Genomic DNA, 15,509 nt, shown 5'->3' on the forward strand with positions numbered 1-15,509 from the left:
AGAATTAAAAAGGAAATACCAAAGACATAGCGCGCTGAACAAAAAATTAAAACCTTGCAAAAAAAAAAAAAAATCCATTGTTTATAATCAAAAAAGACATAAAAAAGAAAGAATGAAAAATGGTCAAAAAAATAAAATAAAATGATAATCAACAATTAAAAAGAAAGAAAGAAAAAAACCGACAGAAAAAAAGAATGAAAAGAAGAAATAGTCCAATAATGCCCATTACTAAAAAAAATATAAAATAAAATAAAATAATTAATTAATTACAAAAATCACTATCATCATCATCATCATCAGAATGAAAGAGGAAATGGTCCAATAAAAAGAAAATCAATTATTTATGAAAAAAAAATCTTTTTTTTTCTTTCTCCAAACCGCAGAAAAAAAGAAAAAGAAAAAAGAATGAAAGAGCAAATGGTCCAAAAATGCCCATTACCAGAAAAAAAAAAAAAAAACAAAAAAAAAAAAAAAACCCACCCTATCACAATCATCATCATCACTTTCTCTTCTTGCTCTTCTTCAGCTCCTTGGCCTCGGAGGTCTCCTTCTTGTAGCGGTCGTACAGGAAGTAGATGATGTACGCCACCAGGGCCGGTATGGACAGCATCTGCAGGGACCCCACCAGGTCAAAGTGGAACGGCTTCTTCTCCAGGTGCACCAGCTCCGTCTCAAAGATGAGCGTGGCCTCCTCTAGAAAAAACATGCATGGTGGCGTGAGGATGTAGCGATGTTTTACAATGCCCTGGGGGGGTGGAGGCGGGGGTGGGGGTGGAGGTGGGGGCGGGGGCGTTGTTGTTTTTTTTTGGTTTGTTTGTTTGTGTGTGCGTGTTGTGTGTGTCTGTACTCGAGTGTGTGCGCGCACACGTGGGTGTGGTGAATGTGTGGGTGTGGTGAATGTGTGGGTGTGGTGGATGTCTGTGTGTGTGTGTGTGGTGTTGTATCAGCTCCATTTGAAAGATGAGGGTCGCCCCATCTGAAAAACACACATGGCATGAGAACGTAGCGATGTTTACAATGTGTGGGGGGCGGGGGGGAGGGGGGTTGGGGGGGGGTGGTCCTTGGGGGTTTTTTTTGGTTGGTTTGTATGTGCGCGCCTGTGATTGTGTGTGTTGTGTGTGTCTGTGTGTGTGTACTCGAGTGTGTGTGCGCGCACACGTGGGTGTGGTGAATGTGTGGGTGTGGTGAATGTGTGGGTGTGGTGAATGTGTGTGTGTGTGTGTGTGTGTGGTGTTGTATCAGCTCCATTTGAAAGATGAGGGTCGCCCCATCTGAAAAACACACATGGCATGAGAACGTAGCGATGTTTACAATGTGTGGGGGGCCGGGGGTGGGGGTGGGGGGGGGGTTCTTGGGGTTTTTTTTTTGGTTGGTTTGTATGTGCGCGCCTGTGATTGTGTGTGTCTGTGTGTGTGTGTGTTCAATTCAAACTTTCAAATGTAGCAGTGTTTACAATGTGGGTGTGTTCATGTGTGTGTGTGCATGTGTGGTGTGTGTGTGTGTGTGTGTGTGTGTGTGTGTGTGTGTGTGTGTAGTGTTGGAACAGCTCCATTTCAAAAATCAGGGTTGCTTCCTCTGATGTTTTCAATGTGGGTGTGTGGGGGGTGGGTTGGGGGTGTGTGTGTGTGTGTGTGTGTGTGTGTATTCAATGATTTTAGTATATATATAAAAAAAAATCCTGCAGTCCCTGGATTGGAAATTTCTGTCCTGGGGCGCTTTATTCACACACCAGAAGGGGGCAGAAATTTATGCCCAGGGGCACTGAAGGGGGGTTAACTCACTCCGGACGATTAGTTCTCTCCCTTGGTTTTCCCCACAGACGACCCATTTGTTAGGGTTAGGAAAAAAAATCACAAAAAATACAAAACATAAAAGTAACTGAACGAAACTCACTGTACTTGACCCACTGACCCCTCTCCTCACGCCGTGTGAATGCCCACCCCCCTCCTTTTTCACTGCTCTCAGAAGCTGAGTCACTATCAGTACCTTCTTGCTGGATGCTTTCTTCACTGCAGATACTTTATTCAACGTCTTCATCATCCTCGTCGATGTCGAAACCTTTAGTTTGAAGCATTTCAATCACTTCAGCAGCACTAAAAGCCACAGTCGTGATCTAGTTTGCTCCAAAAATTTTCACTTGTATCGCCTGCGACTTCAATTTCGATACATATGCAGATTAATCAGCTTGTCATGAGGGGTCCTAAACTCGCTGTGGAGTGTGTTGTTACAGAATCTAACAAAGAAACTTTCCACTGACATGTTTGCAATGCCCAGTGTAGCTGCGACTATTATGCTACCCCATGAGGAAAACGTGGACAAAATTTTTATTTGTCGAAACCGCTACAGTGTTCCGTCGTCCGGAACGCTATAGCTTTCCATCGTCTGGAATGAGTTAACTCTCTCCATACGAACGGCGAAAGAGACGACGTTAACAGCGTTTCACACCAATTACCATCATCAAAATATCGCAAGCGGAAGGCTCTTATACTGAAGAGGTGAATGTTGACAAAGAATACCACAGTTCTGACGACGGAAGCTAAAGGTTGGGTCATTCAGACACCCACTGGACATCCGAGGGGTCTGTGTAGAGGAGAAGAGAGGACTGGCCGTACTGAGTGAGTTAAAACGATGTAATAATTGATTGCAATGTTTTTAAGAGCGAATATGTGAAATGCTTTTATTTGAGAACATATGTTTATTACTCTTGTTTAATCAAGTTATCCGCGTGTGTGGGGTGGGGGTGCGGGGGGGTGGGGGGGGGGGGGGGGGGGGGGGGGGGGGGGGGGGGGGGTGCGGGTGTGTGCTGATTATCTGGTTGTGGTTTTCCGCAATTCATCTTTATTCTTATCTTATCTGTCTATTATAATCAATGTGCAGTATAGTAGGCTATGTTTATAATTATATTCAAATAATGTTTCTTAATTCTTTCTGTTTTTACATTAAGAATACTAGTTATTACCTGCAGTGTGTGGATGTATGTATGAAACGATGTATGTGATATTTTTTACATTTGTATCTTCGTAATATTTGTTGGGGCTGTTGTTGGCTTTTACAGTTATGGTCCCCATGTTGTTTACTTGTCTATGTTGTGATAATGCACCTGACCAAATTTCTCCAGTTGGAGATAATAAAGTTATTCTTATCTTATCTTATCTTATCTTAACATGTACAAACATAATCCAGGTGACACACAAGCAGCATGTGTGCAGGCGCTGAGTGGACTCACCGGGTATGGTGGGAGGAAAGCCAGCTTGCCCGTACGCCAGGTGCGGAGGGATGATCAACTTGCGCTTCTCTCTGCAACACAACACGCACTGCCAGTTTCAGTTTCAGTTTCAGTAGCTCAAGGAGGCGTCACTGCGTTCGGACAAATGCTACACCACATCTGCCAAGCAGATGCCTGACCAGCAGCGTAACCCAACGCGCTTAGTCAGGCCTTGAGAGAAAAAAAAAAAAAAGAAAAAAAAAAGCGACTCCAATTTCGATACATATGCAGATTAGCTTGTCATGTGGGGTCCTAAACTCGCTGTGGAGTGTGTTGTTACAGAATCTAACAAAGAAACTTTCCACTGACATGTTTGCAATGCCCGGTGTAGCTGCGACTATTATGCTAGGAGCAATCTTGCCCCCCTAGTTTGAGAGTCATAGTCCTTCACAACAGACTAAGCTGTAAATGACTTCCCAATGCGGTGGGTTATGGAAACAAGAACACTGCAGTGTCACACAATACCACGATCGTCAGCGGTGTCCAACCATGACCACCAGAACGTCAGAGGAGGCAACTGCCGTCCCAACCATCTGGGCTAGAGTTTGATTATAACTGCCTACGGGCGCAATAGCCGAGTGGTTAAAGCGCTGGACTTCCAATCTGAGGGTCCCAGGTTCGAATCACGGTGACGGCACCTGGTGGTTAAAGGGTGGAGATTTTTACGATCTCCCAGGTCAACATATGTGCAGACCTGCTAGTGCCTGAACCCCTTCGTGTGTAAACGCATGCAGAATATCAAATACGCACGTTAAAGATCCTGTAATCCATGTCAGCGTTTGGTGGGTTATGGAAGCAAGAACATACCCAGCATGCACACCCCCGAAAGCGGAGTATGACTGCCTACATGGCAGGGTAAAAACGGTCATGCACGTAAAAGCCCACTCGTGTACATGTGAGTGAACGTGGGAGTTGCAGCCCACGAACGCAGAAGAAGAAGAATATGATTGGCTATGTTACACATCCCCACCCTCTCGGCCAAGAGGGTTTTAGGACGGTTGGCGTTGGGGATGGTTCCCAAAGGACAACAAGCCCCCCAAGGCTGCAGCACAAAGTGCCAGGAGCAAATCCTGAGGGTAGTATTCAGTGTGCACATACATATTATTGTACTTAGGTGCAGAGCTTGCGGAGAGGGAGGGGACTGAGTGAGTAAAGGAGATACAGAGAGAGTGAGAGGGTGTGTGTGTGTGTGTATACCATGCTTCTCTTTCAGGGAATATGATTTTGTGTGAAGCCATCATGTATGTGTAATATATGTTGCATGGTCTTGTAAGTGTTTGAACATGCCATTGGGAAGAAGACAGATTAAAAACATGAGGGAAAAAAAAGAAAAAAAAAGAAAGGACAACAGAAAGGAGAAAAATGATGATGGAAGGAACAAAAAAAAAAAAGAGAGAGAGAGGGAGAGAGACAAAAAGATTTTAAAAAAGACCAAAAAAAGATACAAAAGACAAAAAAAAAAAAAAAAAAAAAAAAAAAAAAAAAAAAAAAAGAAAGAACCTTCCAGGGATGCTGAAACTATCCTGCTCACTTGCAGAACTTTTAGGCATCCACTGATTTCTCCTAAAAAAAAAAATAATAAAAAATAAAAAATAAAAAAAAGTGCCAGGAGCAATCTTGCCCCCTAGTTTGAGAGTCATAGTCCTTCACAACAGACTAAGCTGTAAATGACTTCCCACTGCGGTGGGTTATGGAAACAAGAACATACCCAGCATACACCCTCCTGAAAACAGAGTATGGCTGCCTACACGGCAGGGTAAAAACGGTCATACACGTAAAAGCCCACCCGTGTACATACGAGTGAACGTGGGAGCTGCAGCCCACGAACGAAGAAGAAGAAGAAGAAAATGGAAACTGAAGAAATGATTTCCCTTTCTTTGCCCTTTACGCATATGCAGGAGCATGATAACGGTTTTAATGGGATGAATTTTGACACCACGGCAACGTGCAGAGACAAATCAAAGCGTTCACACACCAGTCGTTCAAATGCAATCACAGTTCCATTTTCAGAGAAATAAAGACTTTCACTTATAAATACATGTATATAGAGAGCTAGGGAACCGGAAGAGGAGAGGTGGAGGGAGGATACTGTTACTGTTCTGTGAGTACGCACAACACACACGTGCATTTATTTACACACACACACACACACGCACACACACACGCACATAGTTATCCTGTATTGCAATATACACATAAAAAAAAAAAAACCACATTGGCAACTGAGGCTCTGAGCAGGAAGATCGGGAAGTTGGGAGTCAGCGTTCACACCAAGCCCCCACCAGCACCATCAGGAGCCAGCTAGTCCACCCCAAAGACAAAAAAAAACAGGTAAACTGGACACATCAGGGGATAGACTGCCAGGACTGTGACCAAAGTTACATTGGCAATTTTTTTTTTTTTCCTTTCTTTCTTTCTTTTTCTTTTTTCCAGTTCAGAATGGGGGGCCATGACAAAAATCACTCAAAAAACGTGTTTCTCAAGGAATAGCAAATAAATCAAACAACTTTAAAAAAAAATTTTTTTTAAAGAAATATTTCCTAAAAGAAGCTGGCTGAAACAACCACTTTCTGCATGAACTGAACATGATGATGATGATGATGATGATGTCAGTTTACTCACCCTACGCACATTCCTTTGATTCCCATCTCCCAGCCTGCAACACACACACACACACACACACACACACACACAGACACGCACACACACACAACACACACACACACACACACACACACACAACACACACATAATGTACTAAAATGCTCAGGTAGTGCAGAAGAAGAAGAATGAAAGTGGAGAATGAGTAAAAGAAAGACACGCACACACACACACACACACACACACACACAACACACACACACAGACACAGAAAATGATAATAATGACTGCTCTTGTTGTTGGGTCAGAATATCAGATCAAAGTGCCAAGTTTAGAGACTACAAAAAATATAAATATAACAGTAAATGCAGTTTGCATATAATTAGGCTTCATTATTTTTTTTTTTTTTTTTTTGTGCCCATCCCAGAGATGCAATATTGTTTTAAACAAGAAGACTGGAAAGAACTGAATTTTTCCTATTTTTATGCCTAATTTGGTGTCAACTGACAAAGTATTTGCAGAGAAAATGTCAATGTTAAAGTTTACCACGGACACACAGACACACACACAGACAACTGAACACCGGGTTAAAACATAGACTCACTTTGTTTACACAAGTGAGTCACAAAAAAAAAAAAAAAAAAAAAAAAAAGGAAGACAAGGAGAAAGGAGAGACAGACGCAGAGAAAAAGGCAACAACAGTGGCAGTATGTTATTTTCACGGAGAAAAACTGACCGCGAAAGAACTCAACCAACATGAGACACACACCACCATTGACATCATGAGACACACACCACCATACACACACCACCATTCACATCATGAGACACACACCACCATACAAACACCACCATTCACATCATGAGACACACACCACCATACAAACACCACCATTCACATCATGAGACACACACCACCATACAAAAACCACCATTCACATCATGAGACACACACCACCATACAAACACCACCATTCACATCATGAGACACACACCACCATACAAACACCACCATTCACATCATGAGACACACACCACCATTCACATCATAAGACACACACCACATCATTAGACACACACCACCATTCACATCATGAGACACACACCACCATTCACACACCACCATTCATAAGACACACACCACATCATTAGACACACACCACCATTCACATCATGACACACACACCACCATTCACATCATGAGACACACACCACCATACACACACCACCATTCACATCATGAGACACACACCACCATTCACATCATGAGACACACACGCCACCATTCACATCATGAGACACTCACCACCATACACATCATGAGACACACACACCACCATACACATCATGAGACACACACCACCATACACACACCACCATTCACATCATGAGACACACACCACCATTCACATCATGAGACACACACCACCATTCACATCATGAGACACACACCAACATACACACACCACCATACACATCATGAGACACACACACCACCATTCACATCATGAGACAGACACACCACCATTCACATCATGAGACACACACCACCATTCACATCATGACACACACACCACCATACACACACCACCATTCACATCATGAGACACTCACCACCATTCACATCATGAGACACACACCACCATTCACATCATGAGACACACACCACCATTCACATCATGACACACACATCACCATACACACACCACCATTCACATCATGAGACATACACCACCATACACACACCACCATTCACATCATGAGACACACACCACCATTCACATCATGAGACACACACCACCATTCACATCATGACACACACACCACCATTCACATCATGATACACACACCACCATACACACACCACCATTCACATCATAAGACACACACCACATCATTAGACACACACCACCATTGACATCATGAGAAACACACCACTATTGACATCATGAGACACACACCACCATTCACATCATGAGACACATTCACATCATGAGACACACACCACAATTCACATCATGAGACACACACCACCATTCACATCATGAGACACACACCACAATTCACATCATGAGACACACACACCACCATTCACATCATGAGACACACACCACCATACAAACACCACCATTCACATCATGAGACACACACCACCATACACACACCACCATTGACATCATAAGACACACACCACATCATTAGACACACACCACCATTCACATCATGAGACACACACCACCATTCACATCATGAGACACACACCACCATACACACACCACCATTCACATCATGAGACACTCACCACCATACACACACCACCATTCACATCATAAGACACACACCACCATTCACATCATGAGACACACACACCACCATACACATCATGAGACACACACCACCATACACACACCACCATTCACATCATGAGACACTCACCACCATTCACATCATGAGACACACACCACCATTCACATCATGACACACACACCACCATACACACACCACCATTCACATCATGAGACACACACCACCATACACACACCACCATTCACATCATGACACACACACCACCATTCACATCATGAGACACTCACCACCATACACATCATGAGACACACACACCACCATTCACATCATGAGACACTCACCACCATACACACACCACCATTCACATCATGACACACACACCACCATTCACATCATGGGACACACTCCACCATTCACATCATGACACACACACCACCATTCACATCATGAGACACACATCACCATTCACATCATAAGACACACACCACATCATTAGACACACACCACCATTCACATCATGAGACACACACCACCATTCACATCATGACACACACACCACCATTCACATCATGAGACACTCACCACCATACACACACCACCATTCACATCATGGGACACACACCACCATCACACACACCACCATTCACATCATGAGACACACACCACCATTCACATCATGAGACAGACACACCACCATTCACATCATGAGACACACACCACCATTCACATCATGAGACACACACACCACCATTCACATCATGACACACACACCACCATACACACACCACCATTCACATCATGAGACACACACCACCATACACACACCACCATTCACATCATGAGACACACACCACCATACACACACCACCATTCACATCATGAGACACACACCACCATTCACATCATGAGACACACACCACCATTCACATCATGACACACACACCACCATTCACATCATGACACACACACCACCATACACACACCACCATTCACATCATAAGACACACACCACATCATTAGACACACACCACCATTGACATCATGAGAAACACACCACTATTGACATCATGAGACACACACCACCATTGACATCATGAGACACACACCACCATTCACATCATGAGACACATTCACATCATGAGACACACACCACAATTCACATCATGAGACACACACCACCATTCACATCATGAGACACACACCACAATTCACATCATGAGACACACACACCACCATTCACATCATGAGACACACACCACCATTCACACACCACCATTCACATCATGAGACATACACCACCATACAAACACCACCATTCACATCATAAGACACACACCACATCATTAGACACACACACCACCATTCACATCATGAGACACACACCACCATTCACATCATGACACACACACCACCATTCACATCATGAGACACACACCACCATACACACACCACCATTCACATCATAAGACACACACCACCATTCACATCATGAGACACACACCACCATACAAACACCACCATTCACATCATAAGACACACACCACCATTCACATCATGAGACACTCACCACCATACACACACCACCATTCACATCATGAGACACACACCACCATTCACATCATGAGACATACACCATCATACACACACCACCATTCACATCATGAGACACACACAACCATTCACATCATGAGACACACACCACCATTCACATCATGAGACACACACCACCATTCACATCATGAGACACACACAACCATTCACATCATGAGACACACACACCACCATTCACATCCACCACAAAGGATTAAAAATTTTTTTTTAAATGTTTCATTTTATCATCAATCATTCAATGAAACAAGCAAAGTGGTGTGTAAAAGTTTAAAACACATGTTAAACATTAGTTTCCTGGGAAAAGCAAAGTTCATCATACAGTCTGCAATTGGTAGTATTGTTTTTCGGCAAACAGATAGATTTTTTTTCTTTCTTTCCTCTGTCCTCATGTGGTGCTGGGTGGCACAACACAACTATTGCACATATATATCGTTTCATGCAAGGCGCTTAGAGCCCATTATATGGCGAGTTTGCGCCACATATGTACTATACATGCGTCATTATTGTGATTATTATCTTGCCAATATGTCAGTGCAAGTTGCACATCGAAGACTCTCTGTATTTGTGTCAAGACTCGCACATGCATACGCACAAACAACCACACACAAAACAACAATACACACATACAAACACATACACCACACAATATATGCACACAGGCACGCACACACACACACACGCGTGTGAGCACACACACACACACTCACACACTCACACACACAACACATGCACATAGACGCACACTGCAGTTTTTATTTTCAAGCTGTACAAAAATTCATATGGTTATCTCCCATCTGTAATGTCAGATTTTGCTGACACATATTGAATAATTAACAGAACACACACACACACACACACACAGTATTCCTCTCTTTTCCTTTTTTTTTTCTTTTCATCTGATATCACAGGTAGTGTAAAAGACATTTCAGAAAAGAACAAACATTTAACACACACACACGTGCATGCATGCACACACACACACACACAGACACTCTCTCACACATACACACACAAATCCTCCACTCACACACACAATGTATTCCTCCCTGTTCCTTTATTTTTTACTTATCATCTAATATCACAGATAAATGAAAAGACATTTCAGAAAAGAACAAACCTTTTATCAGTCTGTAAAGTGTAATGTCTCCTGTATGATCATCACACACACACACACACACACACACACGCACAAACACACACAAGCTCACACATACACAAACTCACATACACACAAGCACATACCTTTACACACACACACACACACACACACACACAGTCATCCATCTTCACTGTAGATTAAGGGGAAGCAATCAGCACATCAGTTACCTGGAATGACTCGCCCCTCCCCCAGCATGAACACCAGAGGATCTCTCCCTGCCTTCACAGAAGAGTCAAATATGGTGCCCGTCTCTAAATATCCCTGGAAAAATCAAAAAGTTATGCACCTGAAAACATGTCATTCACCAATTCATGGGCAGAGAGAGAGGAAAAAACAAAACAAAACAAAAAACACGACAGAGTTCATATTCCTTGAATATTTGACAAAAAATAAAAACAAAAACAAACACACACACACAAAAAGCAAACAATTACCATCTGAAAGCAAGAGCAGGAAATAAAATTCATCTGCCTACAAACATTTTGATAAAGACTAAAAGAGCCCCCCCCCGCCCCCCACCCCTCCCCCCCAAAAAAAATCTTTAAAACAGAGAAGAAAGAGGCAATTATGGAAAGATTGAGATATAAATTCTAAGAGGTGTTATAAAGGAAATTTTTTATCTAAAATTATGTTTAAATAACATACTTACCGTGACCCAACTAGTGCAGACTCCGGCAGGGGTCTGACATTCCTGTCCTGTGCAAACTACTAGCCGCCTATGCAGAGAAAACGAAAGCAACTACGGCCGATAACCTCCCGGAAGTAGGTAACCGTCCCCTTTGTCCCGCTAGCTAGCGACTAAAAGAGGCCCGACAAAAAAATCTTTAAACAGAAAAGAAAGAGGCAATGATGGAAAGATAGAGATATAAATTCTAAGAGATGTTATAAATATCATTCAACATTCTCCTGAACATTTTGATAAAAACCAAAAGAGGCCTGAAAAAAAAAAACATCTAAAACAGAAAGGAAAGAGACAGTAATGATGGAACGATAAGAGATACAAATTCCAAAAGATGTTCAGAGAATTGTTCAGCATTCTCTTGGGGTTTGCCTTTACCTCCACTGTCTTTTCCACAGTCCCTGAAGAAGAACCTATGGAAAAGGAAAGATGACGTTTCTTCTCAAAGTGAGACTTATTTTGCAACCCATAGTTGTTTTGTATTTGTATTTGTATTTCTTTTTATCACAACAGATTTCTCTGTGTGAAATTCGGGCTGCTCTCCCCAGGGAGAGCGCGTCGCTATACTACAGCGCCACCCTTTTTTTTTTTCTTTTTTTTTTCCTGTGTGCAGTTTTGTTTTTCCTATCGAAGTGGATTTTTCTACAGAATTTTGCCAGGAACAACCCTTTTGTTGCCGTGGGTTCTTTTACTTGCGCTAAGTGCATGCTGCGCACGGGACCTCGGTTTACTGTCTCTTGTTGTTCTTAACCATTGTATATATATATATATTATATATATATATATATATTTTTTTTTTTTTTTTTTACAGGCTTTATTCATTCATCTGGAGCCAGTCGCATTGCTTGGTTCTAACTTTTTGACAGTTACAAGTGACTAAATGCCTACGCTGACCAAGCTACGTCATTGGTCAGTTCCATACTGCACGCACAGTTAGTAGCGGGTTACGACCATACTAGGCTCTTCCGTCCGAGCAATGCAACTGGCTCCTGAAGAGCAGTTCATGACATAAAAGTTGTGTTTTATTTCTTTGTACAAGTCTGGTTGTTGTTGTTTTTTAGTACAGTATTGTATTACTCTTTGACACAACAGATTTCTCTGAAATTTGAACTGCTCTCCCCAGGGAGAGTGTGTCACTATAGTACAGCACCAACCTGTGTCTGTCTGCAAGTGTATTCGTTTTCCTGTCAGAGTGGATTTTTCTATTAAAAAAAAAAATTTTTTTTAAAGCCAGGGAAGACCCTTTTCTTGCTGTGGGTTCTTTTACATGCTCTAAGTGCACGCTATACACATGGATCTAATGTGATAGGAAAATTCCTACAAAGACACATACGGAACTTTCTGACCCCAGGCATTTTTTTTTAGCACACAGGAAGCGGAAGGGAATTTCCCTCCTCTGGCACTCAAAGGGTTACATTTGGGCAGGATGAACAGTGTGGTGATATGACTGAAAGTCAGACAGATGCGATGACGGGCGCAATAGCCGAATGGTTAAATTGTTGGACTTTCAATCCGAGGGTCCTGGGTTCGAGTCACGGTGATGGCGCCTGGTGGGTAAAGGGTGGAGATTTTTACAATCTCCCAGGTCAACATATGTGCAGATCTGCCAGTGCCTGAACCCCCTTCATGTGTATAAGTAAAGTGGAAGATCAAAAACGCACGTTAAAGATCCTGTAATCCATGTCAGCGTTCGGTGGGTTATGGAAACAAGAACATACCCAGCATGCACACCCCCGAAAGCAGAGTATGGCTGCCTACATGGTGGGGTAAAAACGGTCATACATGTAAAGCCCACTCGTATATACGAGTGAACGTGGGAGTTGCAGCCCATGAACGCAGAAGAAGAAGAAGAAGAAGATGGATGCGATGATAAACTTCTGAGTATAGCATGCATGTGTGGACACATCCTGCAGACAATAGTTCCCTATCTTTGTGGTTTGTGCATATGTAGTAATGGGAAAACTGTTTTGAACGAGACAAATTTTGACACCAGAGCAGTGCGCAGGCTCAGGGCTCAACGCATTAATTAACAATCTTAAAATATCATTACAAATATCACTTGGTCACACATACTTACAGTGTAGTGGACTGAAACCTGGTCTCCATTATCGGCCAGTTCTGAGCAGTCTTCAGGTTTGTACTGTCAACACAAGTGTCAACATAATATATATATATACACACATATATGTATAATAAATAAACGATGTTTCTGTCTCTCTCTCTCTCATTATATATATATATATATATATATATATATATATATATATAATGAGAGAGAGAGACAGACATCGTTTATTTATTTAAAGTCTGTTCATCTAAGATGATGATATTAGACTTCTCTGTCTTTTGACTAAGATCAAAATGTTGAGAGCGGGAGAGAAAGAGAGATGGACAGACGTGTGTGTGTGTGTGTGTGTGTGTGTGTGTGTAGTTGTTTCATCACTGACATCACAATGACATGTGATCATGTGATAAAATGACACATATCATTATTACTATAAAGTGTGATTGAAATAACAAACCTAAACTCATTCAGTTCATTGTCTTTCAACTCTGCATACCAGCATCTCCCACCCTCCTCCACCCCCACACCCCCTCAGGACAACATGATTTCATCACCATCATCATCCAGCTGACGGCAAATGTTGATTACTCTGCCGCGACTAGAGGGTTGCGTGGAGATGGAGATGCTGTCATATAGAAAAGATAAAGAACTAGACAGACAGAGGAGGGATAAAGTTAACATTACACCTACTCTGTGTGGGTTTTATCAGCAGACCACTACTTTTCACTCTTCACCCACTCAGGGGCTAGCTAATCCCAGTCCTCTAGAAGGGGAGGGCTGGGCCCAAAAATAAATTAAAAAATCAAACTGTTCTAAAGAGTGGGGGTATTTGGGAGGCGGATGCCTAATCCTACCTTCTCTATCTAAAAACTTTTTTTTTTGCGGTTTACATTTTTCTTGGGGCACCCTTGACTTGAAGGTGTCAAGGGTGTTGTCGGCTGCCATTGCTGTTTCGGGCAGCGCATTCCAGTCTGCGTTGGTTCTAGGCAGAAAGGAGGATCCTCTGTATTGGGTCCTACACTGGATGCGGCTCAGCTGCCGTAGGTGTTCTCTTCTCAGTCTGGCAGGGGCAGGGACCAGCTTGCTTCTATTCACAATTGCCTCATTGTTGGGGATTTTACGCAGCATTGCTAACCTAGCGACCTTTCTGCGGTGCTGGAGGAAGGGCCACTGGAGTCTGTCAATGATGGCAGACACGTTGGATGTGTTGTGGTACCCGTTGGTCACAAACCGGGCTGCTCTCCCCTACTCTCTCACAGTGGCACACACACACACACACACACACCGTGCGCGCGTTAAAAAAATCTTATTATTACAACAACAACAAAAAACACACAAAAAAACACAAACTTTTCTGTCAGTTCTAAACAAGGGTGACATATCTCCGCTGCATCATTAGCTATCATATCGTAATCATATCTGCCCACAAACATTCCGTGCAGACACATGTAGCAGACGACATCTTTTGCCTGAAATTTACCTCCGTTTTTACTTTCAGTTCAGCTTCTTTCTTTCCCGTCGACAGGCCGGTTAGGAAAAGCAGGTACAAAACCTGGCAAATAATCGTCGTTTGCATTGTTGAACGTTGGGTGTGCTTCTGAGAAAGAAAGTTAATAAACAGGAAGAAGTGCAAGGAACGTGGGAGAACCAGTTTCAACGAATTACTGGCTGCCAGCAACGCTGGATCGTACCCACTTTTCCATGAAATATAGGGGTAGTGGGATAAAGATGGTTTTTTCGGATGAAGTTCATATCGTAAAGTTGGCTCCCATTATACTATATTCTATTAATACAAAATATTTTATGTCTATTTTTATTAGGC

The 15,509-nt window shown here is 42.6% G+C and overlaps 1 protein-coding gene across 1 annotated transcript; it reads right to left on the reverse strand.

Annotated features, from left to right (window-relative positions):
• Positions 1 to 499: 499 nt before the first annotated feature.
• Positions 500 to 15,283, reverse strand: LOC143277257 (uncharacterized). Its single transcript, XM_076582035.1, has 6 exons — positions 15,168 to 15,283; positions 13,700 to 13,762; positions 11,111 to 11,204; positions 5,888 to 5,921; positions 3,227 to 3,297; positions 500 to 693 (listed from the first exon to the last, which is right to left on the reverse strand). The coding sequence occupies exons 1-6, from the start codon at positions 15,261 to 15,263 to the stop codon at positions 500 to 502; spliced, it is 552 nt and encodes a 183-aa protein (XP_076438150.1). The 5' UTR covers positions 15,264 to 15,283.
• Positions 15,284 to 15,509: the final 226 nt, after the last annotated feature.

This window comes from Babylonia areolata, chromosome 33, assembly GCF_041734735.1.
Source record: "Babylonia areolata isolate BAREFJ2019XMU chromosome 33, ASM4173473v1, whole genome shotgun sequence".
NCBI lineage: Eukaryota > Metazoa > Mollusca > Gastropoda > Neogastropoda > Buccinidae > Babylonia > Babylonia areolata.

Coding starts and splice junctions, on each gene's coding strand:
- LOC143277257 (XM_076582035.1), bottom strand. CDS start 15,263: ATGCAAACGACGATTATTTGCCAGGTTTTGTACCTGCTTTTCCTAACC. Junction 13,763..15,167: donor AACTGAAAGTAAAAACGGAG/GTAAATTTCAGG, acceptor TTGTGTTGACAG/TACAAACCTGAAGACTGCTC. Junction 11,205..13,699: donor AGGTTTCAGTCCACTACACT/GTAAGTATGTGT, acceptor TGATTTTTCCAG/GGATATTTAGAGACGGGCAC.